Source organism: Polypterus senegalus, chromosome 17, assembly GCF_016835505.1.
Source record: "Polypterus senegalus isolate Bchr_013 chromosome 17, ASM1683550v1, whole genome shotgun sequence".
NCBI classification, from domain to species: domain Eukaryota; kingdom Metazoa; phylum Chordata; class Cladistia; order Polypteriformes; family Polypteridae; genus Polypterus; species Polypterus senegalus.
Genome location: NC_053170.1, coordinates 78,596,011 through 78,608,135, shown reverse-complemented (window position 1 = coordinate 78,608,135; position 12,125 = coordinate 78,596,011). Strand labels below are relative to the sequence as shown.

Here is a 12,125-nt window from a genome sequence, read left to right as displayed (position 1 = left end):
TTCCGGTCTTTCTGGGCATCCCAGCTGGGTCGCCACCCCAGCCATCTTTGACACAGTCTTTACCATACAATAATCACATTCAGCTTTAGGGACATCCTAATGAAAATCAAAATAATTAGAAGCTAATGACTCTTTGAATGTGTGTTTGAATTTGTGTCGATTGAGCAGTTGCCCATGGAGTCCTGAATGGGGTACATTAGCTACATTGTGAGGGAACGTCAGTTACGGCACTACAGCCATGTGGCATAATTCCCCGAGGGTGATCCGGCTTGCAGGATCCTTCCTCATGTTGAGGACCTGAGTGGCTGGACCAGGCCAAGGGGATGACCAAGTAACACCTGGCTGTGACAGATAGAGGATCATTTTTGGAGGGTGGGACTAGACTGCGTGTCAGCCTGGGGGTTTGCCAACCAGGATCCTAAGCTGTTTCAACATGTGGTGGGTGCGGCAATGTTTTTTACCAGTGCATGCTTCCCAACCTGACCTGACCTGAAACTTAGCAGATACAAATATAATAAGCTAAAAAATAACACAAACACAAAATACTCTTCTCTACTATCACTTTATACATTAAAAACTAAACAGAAATATATTAACAATTAGTTTTTCTTATGTAAATTGAATTCAGAGATATGATCATAAAACCTGTGTCACATAAGCAATTTAACACATTATAAATTACTTTTTAGTAATGTTTTTGAGCATGGGTCAATTCTTCATATTTTATCAATTTTCATATCAAAACTTTGTCAAGTCAAAGTTTTTTAACTGTCTTCAGAATACTCTGTAAAAAGCAAAAATATAAAAAATGCAATTAATGATTGCAACAGTAAAATGTTCAGCCATTTCAGTAAACTTAATGCATAGGCTAAAGTATCATTACTACATGGTAAACAGTACAGTTGGAATACGGTAACACTAAGCTTACAGTATTTTGGAAGTTCATTTAAAATTGTGTTATTTTGATGCTTTGTTTTGTAATACCTGTTATGAAAAGAATTACCAACTATGCTTAAATTTTTAAACTTATTTACATTTTAACAATATCAACAGTGTAAAAATAAAAATAAGGCATACCTGTGTAATGCGAAAACCTGCATCCTGTAAATTTTCAATGATATCAAAATGATCAGTGTTAGGTACATCTTCCCAGATAACATTCAGACCTACAGATTTCAATGCCTGTAAAATAAAAGGAATGTAAATTTTAAGAAACTGTGTTAACACTACACAAGATGATAATACATACAAAATGTTTTGATATATTTTATGTGAAGTAACATCCTTTTAAATGTCTTATTCCTTTACCTAATTAGGTCACTTCATAATACTGTATAATGAAATTAACTTTGATTAATATTTGGCATGTTTTATTCTATTCTGTTTCACAAATATTAATGAGAAATGGTTTACTCTTTCTCCGCATGGATAAAAAACTATTACAAATTTATGTACATTTATTTCTACTCAGTCTTCATCTCTTAATGTGTTTTTTGAAGAGTGGATTGTAAGAAAACTGCTAATATACTACTTATTACCCTTCATAATTTTAAACACTCCTATCATGTAGGTGTTTGCTTAAGATGAAAAGATTTAAAATGAAAGGAGTGTTTTATCACTAACTAGTAAGTTATTTTACAAGGTTTGGATGCTATCAGTGTCAACACAAAATAAATACAGAAAGTGTCAGTGCCACACAAAAATAATTCCACATAATGGCAACATAAAGCATCATAAATAATCATAAAAGCACTAAATAAATGATAAAACAAAACTGGAACTTCTCATACAGTTCTTTCCTTCTGATGTCCTTTAGGTTTAAACAGGGTTCTCAGACAAAATGAAGTAATTTAGGAGTGAACATGTACTTTCTTGGCCAGAACGCAAAATGTTTTCTGGTTCATTGGTAGGATTATGGACCAGAAAACAACTAGTATTGATTGATGAAATTCTCCAAAGTTTTCTCAGAGAATATGCTGTGTTTGCCAGTGACCTTGTTCACCAAATATTTTCCTAGTAAATTTGCCAACTTAGGTGATACTTTGCAAGGCTAGTGTAACATCACAGAGCTATAGCAGCCATGTACAGTAATCCCTCGCTATATCGCGCTTTGACTTTCGCGGTTTCACTCTATCGGATTTTAAATGTAAGCACATCTAAATATTTATCACAGATTTTTCGCTGGTTCGCGGATTTCTGCAGACAGTGGGTCTTTTAATTTATGCTACACGCTTCCTCAGTTTGTTTGCCTAGTTGATTTCATACAAGGGACGCTATTGGCGGATGGCTTAGAAGCTACCCAATCAGAGCATGTATTACATATTAACTAAAACTCCTCAATGCTATAAGATATGCATCCCTCGCGGAGCTTGATTGTTTACTTGTCTGTGCCTCTCTCTCATCCTCTTTGACATTCTCTGCGCCTGACAGAGGGGCTGTTTGCTTAAAAGATACTGACGCTCCTCTAAAAAAATGCCGCTTTATTGCGGTGCTCGGCATATTTAAAAGCACACGTATTGATTTTTTGATTGTTGCTTTAATCTCGCTCTCTCTCTCTCTGACGTTCTCTGCGCCTGATGGAGGAGATGTGAGCAGAGGGGCTGTTTGCACAGAGGCTGTTTGCTTAGAAGATACTAACGTTCCTCTAAAAAATGCCGGCAAACTTAAAAGCACACGTATTGATTTTTTGATTGTTTGCTTTTCTTTGCGAGCGCGCTCTCTCTCTCTCTCCCTCTGAAATTCTCTGCTCCTGAAGAGAAGAAGATATATTTGCATTCTTTTAATTGTGAGAAAGAACTGTCATCTCTGTCTTGTTATGGAGCACAGTTTAAACTTTTGACTAAAGGGTGTTATTTCATGTCTAGAGGGCTCTAATAATGTTAACAGTGTGGGAGAGTTTATAAGGGCTTAAAATATATAAAAATAACTACACAAACATATGGTTTCTACTTCGCGGATTTTCGTCTATCGCTGGGGGTTCTGGAACGCAACCCCCGCGATCGAGGAGGGATTACTGTACACGCTTTGTTACTTTAATGCCAGACATACATGACTTTTAGAAATCATGTGCAAGCAACAACTCACACTGCATGACAGAGATGCTAGTCGTATATGTCCTCAAACTATGTGATCGCGTTCGTTCTGATAGACAAGCCACAATGTGGGTGCTCAGACTATATGTTTACATGGCCCCGATAGACAGTTTTACCTATTCACAAAAATATGATAGCCACAGGCTTCTCAAACTAACAAAAAAAAAGATGTGCACCCAGGCCTATTACTGCACTGTGCTCTGAATGTACAAAGAAAGGAAAAAGGTGTAACTGGCGTAATGCAGATGGTGCAATGTGGTCTGTCTGTTTTACAGAGAGAACTGAAGGTTTGTATTTAGTAATTTCCCTTTGCGTCTGTTTATTTTGAGTTCTTCTAGTAAAGGTTTCCTAAGATGCCTTTGTCATTGGCCATTTAGTTGTATATGTGTTGGTATATATTTATATTTTTGAAATAAAAAATGTGAAAATGCGCATGACAACAGCAATATTCAAAGTATAATATACTGTGATCGATGCACAATTATATTTTACAGTGACATCAGAAAATTGGCTCATTGCTAATGTGACTATTACTGGGTCAGAAGCACACAAGCTAAAAAAAATTCCATTTTAGCTGCTGAGATGGGGATGAGTATAAAAGAGGGATTTATATTTTTAGGAATGATAGACAGAAAAGAAAAGTGGGGTTGCTGTTTATGTCAAACACAATTTAAACGCAAGTCCTCTTCAGTTGGACAATAAGCCATGTCTTAGTGAGGACATGTGGTTGCGTCTGGAAAGCATTAGGGAAAGAGGTCTTTTTTAGGAGTGTGTTATCAGAATTAGCTGATGTGAACAGTGGTATTCTACAGGGTGTGATATTGCGGGTCTGAGGCTCTAAATGGATGGCCAATTTTTAAATCAATAATTGCCGCACTCGCGGCTTAAGCAAGGAGCGTAGTATTGTGTACGGAGTGGTTCCCGGGTGTGGGCATTTCCGCACTTAAGTGCACAAGACCGGGATCGTCTGTGTCTGTAATCGACGGTGGGAGCTGCTAATCTCCACACCTGTGCCACATCCCTGTCATAAAAAAAGAGGAGCGCAAGTGCGGAGGGGGAGAAAAAAAAAGATCCAAGACAGAACGGAAGTTGGAGAAAGAGGAGGGCAGGAGAAGAAAAGAGCCAATACGGGTGTGAGCGAGCGAGCGAGAGGGAAGAGAAGGCTCGCTGGTGAAAGCAGGCAGCCAAGAGGAGAGCCCTGAAAGAATGTTTGGCTGACACTTGCGGGCAGAAGAAGTGGTCGCTCCAGCTGAGTGTTCACAAGGAGCTGGAGTGTCCCGGAAGGTGGTTGGCTCACCGCGGAAGAAAGTGGGAGTCAGAGGAGGCCTGGAAGGGACAGCCCCAGTGTGAGCGCCCTGGTAACTGGGGACCCGAGTCTCGGTCCGGCGGATGAGCTGTACAGAGCCAATGGACAGAAGACTACCAGGTGAGCAGGAAAAAATCAGCTGCAGCTGCAGGTTGGGGACTCCCCTGTTGTAAAGCCTGATGGGCGAAGCAGGGGAGGCGCCAGGTAGAAGGAAGAAGGCGTCAGGTTTTTATAAAGGACGGTTTCCAGCCTGTTGTTTTTAACCTTGTTTTAATGGATTGATCTATTTGGGATTTTTTAACCTCCACTTTTATTCACCCTGTTATTATGGATAATTTATTTATGAAGGTTTTGAGCACTGCACTTTAGTTGGACGCCGTTTTGTTTGATTTTTATTGAACAAAAGCACTTTAACTTTTCCACCATCCACTTGCTGAGTTTGATTTGTTCCCATTTGCCAAGCTCATCCGGTTATATTACCTACGGTTTAGAGGCTCTCAGAAGAGAAGTGAGAGCATGAAGCAGGAGCTGCACCATCACACAGGGGTCAGTGCTAGGGCCGCTGCTAATTGTAATATAAAGAAATGATTTGAACAGGAATATACAGTGCATCCGGAAAGTATTCACAACGCATCACATTTTCCACATTTTGTTATGTTACAGCTTTATTCCAAAATGGATTAATTTTTTTCCTCAGAATTCTACACACAACACCCCATAATGACAACGTGAAAAAAGTTTATTTGAGATTTTTGCAAATTTATTAAAAATAAAAAAATTGAGAAAGCACATGTACATAAGTATTCACAGCCTTTGCCATGAAGCTCAAAATTGAGCTCAGGTGCATCCTGTTTCCCCTGATCATCCTTGAGATGTTTCTGCAGCTTAATTGGAGTCCACCTGTGGTAAATTCAGTTGATTAGACATGATTTGGAAAGGCACACACCTGTCTATATAAAGTCCCACAGTTGACAGTTCATGTCAGAGCACAAACCAAGCATGAAGTCAAAGGAATTGTCTGTAGACCTCCGAGACAGGAATGTCTCGAGGCACAAATCTGGGGAAGGTTACAGAAAAATTTCTGCTGCTTTGAAGGTCCCAATGAGCACAGTGGCCTCCATCATCCGTAAGTGGAAGAATTCAAAACCACCAGGACTCTTCCTAGAGCTGGCCGGCCATCTAAACTGAGCAATCAGGGGAGAAGGGCCTTAGTCAGGGAGGTGACCAAGAACCCAATGGTCACTCTGTCAGAGCTCCAGAGGTCCTCTGTGGAGAGAGGAGAACCTTCCAGAAGGACAACCATCTCTGCAGCAATCCACCAATCAGGCCTGTATGGTAGAGTGGCCAGACGGAAGCCACTCCTTAGTAAAAGGCACATGGCAGCCCACCTGGAGTTTGCCAAAAGGCACCTGAAGGACTCTGACCATAAGAAACAAAATTCTCTGGTCTGATGAGGCAAAGATTGAACTCTTTGGTGTGAATGCCAGGCGTCACGTTTGGAGGAAACCAGGCACCGCTCATCACCAGGCCAATACCATCCCTACAGTGAAGCATGGTGGTGGCAGACTAGTCAGGATAAAGGGAAAGATGACTGCAGCAATGTACAGAGACATCCTGGATGAAAACCTGCTCCAGAGCGCTCTTGACCTTAGACTGGGGCGACGGTTCATCTTTCAGCAGGACAACGACCCTAAGTACACAGCCAAGATATCAAAGGAGTGGCTTTAGGACAACTCTGTGAATGTCCTTGAGTGGCCCAGCCAGAGCCCAGACTTGAATCCGATTGAACATCTCTGGAGAGATCTTAAAATGGCTGAGCACCGACGCTTCCCATCCAACCTGATGGAGCTTGAGAGGTGCTGCAAAGAGGAATGGGCGAAACTGGCCAAGGATAGGTGTGCCAAGCTTGTGGCATCATATTCAAAAAGACTTGAGGCTGTAATTGCTGCCAAAGGTGCATCGACAAAGTATTGAGCAAAGGCTGTGAATACTTATGTACATGTGATTTCTCAGTTTTTTTATTTTTAATAAATTTGTAAAAACCTCAAGTAAATTTTTTTCACGTTGTCATTATGGGGTGTTGTGTGTAGAATTCTGAGGAAAAAAATGAATTTAATCCATTTTGGAATAAGACTGTAACATAACAAAATGTGGAAAAAGTGATGCACTGTGAATACTTTCCGGATGCACTGTAAATACATGTTGTTGTTGTTCTCTCCATAATTATAAGGGAGACATTAAATATGCTGTACAGCATTAGATACAAAAATATCATTCATAGTGTGGCACGCGGCTGGGGGTGGTACCCAGCCAGGATGCCCAGGAGGACCAGAGGAGGGCTTGCGCCATCTCCAGACCATGAGGGGGCAACCGCCCTGGTTTCTTTGGGGGCCACGGGTGCAGAGCTTTGAAGCTCAACCCTGTAGGGGCCCGTGGTCACCGCCAGGGGGCGCCCCAATGCCTGGAGAGCCCTGGACCTCAGCACTTCCGCCACACCAGGAATTGCTGGGGGGAAGAGGAGCAGGGACACTCAGAGTGCTTCTGGGGATACAGCTGGCACTTCCGCCACACTGGGGCATGTCGGTGGAAGATTGTTGGAGCACACCTGGAGCACATCCGGGAGGACATAAAAGGGGCTGCCTCCCTTCATTCAGGGCTGGAGTCGGGTGGAAGAGGACGAGGTCTGGGAGAGGAAAGAGGTGCCCTGAAGAGAGGAAAGGCATTGTGTGTTGGCCTGGACCACTGGGGTGATTGGTGCTGCGGCACAGGGTTGTGCACTTTATTATTATAAGTAAACATGTGTTGGACTATAAATGATGTCCGTCTGTCTGTGTCTGGACTGCTTCCCACAATAGTTAAGTAAATCTCCTTATTTTTCAGAATTGCCAGTATTATAGAGTGGGATTAGAAAAAGTCATGTGTGGTTACATTCACTGCTTCAACACTTTCAGAATTGTTTGCGTTGCCACTTGACCTGCGTCAGGTGTGAGTCTCTGCAGGGAGGAGCCGTATGGTGTGAACCCACCTGAAGATGAAGAGGTTAAGGGTGGACTGACACACCCACATAAGCAGCTGTTTAATGGTAGTTGAAAGGACATTTATTGATTCTTTAAGAAAGGACCCTGAACATCTGTTAACCTGAAGAAACGCTGGTCATCCTCTTCATCTTCTTTTCTTTGCTGACCAGCTACACTGTTTATTGCACCTCTTTTTAAGCTTGAGACATTTAAAGGCCATGATGCACTTGATTTTACAAAAATATAGGAGCTATGAAATATGACACAGACACAGGAGACGCAACAAGACTGGATACAATGAACTGGTGTCCAATATGCTATGAGCAAGGTAACAAAATGATCAGTACAATGTTACTTTTTCTTACTAAACAGAGAACAGCACACGTTAACATATAATATAAAGAATACATACAGCACATAAATATAAATATATGTACACATATATACATGTACATACATAAATACAAACCGGATTCCAAAAAAGTTGGGACACTATACAAATCGTGAATAAAAACTGAATGCAATGATGTGGAGGTGCCAACTTGTAATATTTTATTCAGAATAGAACATAAATCACGGAACAAAAGTTTAAACTGAGAAAATGTATCATTTTAAGGGAAAAATATGTTGATTCAGAATTTCATGGTGTCAACAAATCCCCAAAAAGTTGGGACAAGGCCATTTTCACCACTGTGTGGCATCTCCCCTTCTTCTTACAACACTCAACAGACGTCTGGGGACCGAGGAGACCAGTTTCTCAAGTTTAGAAATAGGAATGCTCTCCCATTCTTGTCTAATACAGGCCTCTAACTGTTCAATTGTCTTGGGCCTTCTTTGTCGCATCTTCCTCTTTATGATGTGCCAAATGTTCTCTATAGGTGAAAGATCTGGACTGCAGACTGGCCATTTCAGTACCTGGATCCTTCTCCTACGCAGCCATGATGTTGTGATTGATGCAGAATGTGGTCTGGCATTATCTTGTTGAAAAATGCAGGGTCTTCCCTGAAAGAGATGACGTCTGGATGGGAGCATATGTTGTTCTAGAACCTGAATATATTTTTCTGCATTGATGGTGCCTTTCCAGACATGCAAGCTGCCCATGCCACACGCACTCATGCAACCCCATACCATCAGAGATGCAGGCTTCTGAACTGAGCGTTGATAACAACTTGGGTTGTCCTTGTCCTCTTTGGTCCGGATGACATGGCGTCCCAGATTTCCAAAAAGAACTTGAATCGTGACTCGTCTGACCACAGAACAGTCTTCCATTTTGCCACACTCCATTTTAAATGATCCCTGGCCCAGTGACAACGCCTGAGCTTGTGGATCTTGCTTAGAAATGGCTTCTTCTTTGCACTGTAGAGTTTCAGCTGGCAACGGCGGATGGCACGGTGGATTGTGTTCACTGACAATGGTTTCTGGAAGTATTCCTGAGCCCATTCTGTGATTTCCTTTACAGTAGCATTCCTGTTTGTGGTGCAGTGTCGTTTAAGGGCCCGGAGATCACGGGCATCCAGTATGGTTTTACGGCCTTGACCCTTACGCACAGAGATTGTTCCAGATTCTCTGAATCTTCGGATGATGTTATGCACAGTTGATGATGATAGATGCAAAGTCTTTGCAATTTTTTGCTGGGTAACACCTTTCTGATATTGCTCCACTATCTTTCTGTGCAACATTGTGGGAATTGGTGATCCTCTACCCATCTTGGCTTCTGAGAGAAACTGCCACTCTGAGAAGCTCTTTTTATACCCAATCATGTTGCCAATTGACCTAATTAGTGTTTATTGGTCTTCCAGCTCTTCGTTATGCTCAAATTTACTTTTTCCAGCCTCTTATTGCTACTTGTCCCAACTTTTTTGGGATTTGTTGACACCGTGAAATTTTGAATCAACATATCTTTCCTTTAAAATGATACATTTACTAGGATTAAACGTTTGATCTGTCATCTACCTTCTATTACAAATAAAATATTGCCATTTGCCATCTCCACATCATTGCATTCAGTTTTTATTCACAATTTGTTTAGTGTCCCAACTTTTTTGGAATCCGGTTTGTACATATCTTTAACATATCTCTTTATCACAGCTGTCAAATAATTATATGTATTGTAAGCCAGATATATACTGTACCCTTACACGGCTGGGAGTGGAATCAGTTTTGTTTGGAATATGCACTATATTTAGGGTATAAATAAGATAAGACACCAGCTATAGACCGCAGATGTAGGTACTATCAGACCTTACTAAATAATATGTACATCAATGGATACCTGTACTGCCATCAGATACATAATATTGATTTCTGTGTGCAGTTCTGAATGGCTAAGTTGCATATACAGTAATCCCTCGTTTATCATGGGAGATAGGTTCCAAGGCCGGCCGCAATAACTGAATTTCTGCGAAGTAGAGACACCATATTTATTTAATAATTTAACTGGATTTTGACGTTTTTAAACCCTCCCTGTACTGTATACAACCGAACGTTTACTCTATTAATAACAGGGACAACTGTTAAGCAATATTAAATCGGTAGATAAGTTTACAGTTACTGTATAGCGAAGTACACGTACCTATATATGACGTAATGATGGTGATAAATATGCTGTGCAGTAAAAATGATTTGACGATGAAGGTGATGATCACTTTTACTGCGCAGCCGATGACTGTATTTTACGTCTCTTCAGATGGCGGTGCCATTTCCTGGGGTACCTCTTCCACGGTTTCCGAAGGTGTATCCGTAGCAGTAGTAGGAACTGCCTCTTTTTTGCGAGGCTGCAAAAACATTGTGATTGGCAGCTGCTGCCACTGCTTCTTTTTCCAGTCGAAGAGCAGCTTGTAGGCAGTCATGACATCGTCGACCTTGTTGCAAAATTGGACTAATCGAACCATATCGTCGTTCCATTCCTGTGACCACTCTTGCAGATCCTTAGCCAGTCTGCAGCCATAACCGTGAACGTTCTCCCTTCCTTCAACATATCCAGAAGTTTCACCTTCTCAGCGATCGTCATCATTCTTCGTTGGCGTTTAGGCTCAGCACCAGCCTTGGAAGATGGAGCACGTTTGGGAGCCATTGCAGGGGGTGAAAATTGAAGCGAAGTTCAACACAAAGAAACCACAAAAAAATCACACCCAGTACAGAGTAAAGTAAACCACTCGGCGAGAAAGCTTGAAGCAAAATGGCCATGACAGAGAGACAAGGGGAGGTGCTGTGGGATCTGGGCATCAGTCAAAGCACCAATCATGGGCCCAATTAGAAAGCAGGAAGCTGTGATTTGTTGTCTCCCACTCATGTACCAATCACAGCCCGTGTTACAACGCACTTAGTCACCAAACTTGTTTTGTTGTTCTTAGACTAGGAAACACTACTACTATATTTAAAAACCCGCAAAGTCGTGAATCCGCGAAAAGTGAACAGCGAAGTAGCGAGGGATTACTGTATACATAACCATGTGCTGTAACCATCATACAAAACAAATATTAACACTAGAATCCCTGAAGCCTACGTAAAAAATTGTAATCCAGTGGCCACCTTAAATTCCTTTGCCTGCTATCCCATCCCCCCACTGTCGCAAAGAAGATTCTCAGAGCTTGTGTGTTTACCTGGGTGTGAGGTGCTTACATTTAAAGAGGGCAAATAATATATCGTGATTTGGAATACAAACATTTCATATGTGTTCCGAGTGGTCACGTCTATACAGCTGTGGTAGATTAATTCCATTCTTACCTGGAAATATTCCAAAGACTGCCTTCTGAACTCAGGAGAGTCATGTTGAGCCACAGATATCAGAATTTCACACATTGCCGCTGAACTCTTGGCTTGTGTCACAAGTCTAATGGGACTGTTCATTGATGCATCTTTTCTATAGGATGCCAAAAAAAGATAATTTCAGATGAGGTGAAATTGGAGAATAATAAACAGTGATAACACACAAAGGACCCGTCTTTATGAAACAAGTTAAATTCAGGCCAGAATGCAATATTTTATATTAATCTTACTGAAAGATGAAAGAAGTGGGGCAGAGGTGAAACATGGCAAGTACATTTACATTTTAGACATATTACAAAATTAGCAATTCTATTTACCTATTAATTACATCTTGTTTTTAGTTAATTATTGATCTTGGAAATCATTTGGCATAACCAGATTGCCAAACTTTTTTCCTTTCATATAGTTTGAAAATATTTTAAGTGAGTAATTTTGAACTTTTACAGTTAGAACCTGAAACTCTAATGAACAAGAAATATTGGCCAAAAATATTTTTCAGTACAACCATTCCTCCAAGATACGATCTGTAATACAATCTTCTTCAAAGAGCTATAATAACACCTAAAGTAGAATAGTAATCCACAACATAACATATGGGTATGTATGTCAAGATGTAGATTTAGTACCCACAAGCCATACACATAACAGAAATAAAATACATAAAATTCTTCTTTTACATTTTAGCATAAACATAATCAATGTTACTCTCTGTTTATAACATTTATACATGATATCTCAGGGAACTCCATTGCATGTGTGGAAAAACACACTGTTTCTCTTCTTCTATACTGTAAACCCTTTTCTTCTTTGTAAATTGTATAATCCCATTATCATATGTAACAAGGTGCTATATAAGTGCCCGACCTGACACAGATTCACACTGCAGGCATGTATAAAATAAATAAACTTTTTATTTCTCTTCACCTGTGGGGCACATCTTCC

The 12,125-nt window shown here is 40.8% G+C and overlaps 1 protein-coding gene across 2 annotated transcripts in view; it reads right to left on the bottom strand.

Annotated features, from left to right (window-relative positions):
• Positions 1-546: 546 nt before the first annotated feature.
• afmid (arylformamidase) overlaps positions 547-12,125 on the bottom strand; it is a 137,135-nt gene continuing 125,556 nt past the window's right edge. For both annotated transcript variants that reach the window (XM_039739499.1, XM_039739500.1), the window contains exons 11-13: positions 11,142-11,277; positions 1,078-1,182; positions 547-784 (exon numbers count right to left, since the gene is read on the bottom strand). In XM_039739499.1, coding sequence (XP_039595433.1) covers positions 755-784; positions 1,078-1,182; positions 11,142-11,277 — 271 coding nt within the window. In that variant the 3' untranslated portion in view covers positions 547-754. The remainder of the gene's footprint in view (positions 785-1,077; positions 1,183-11,141; positions 11,278-12,125) is intronic.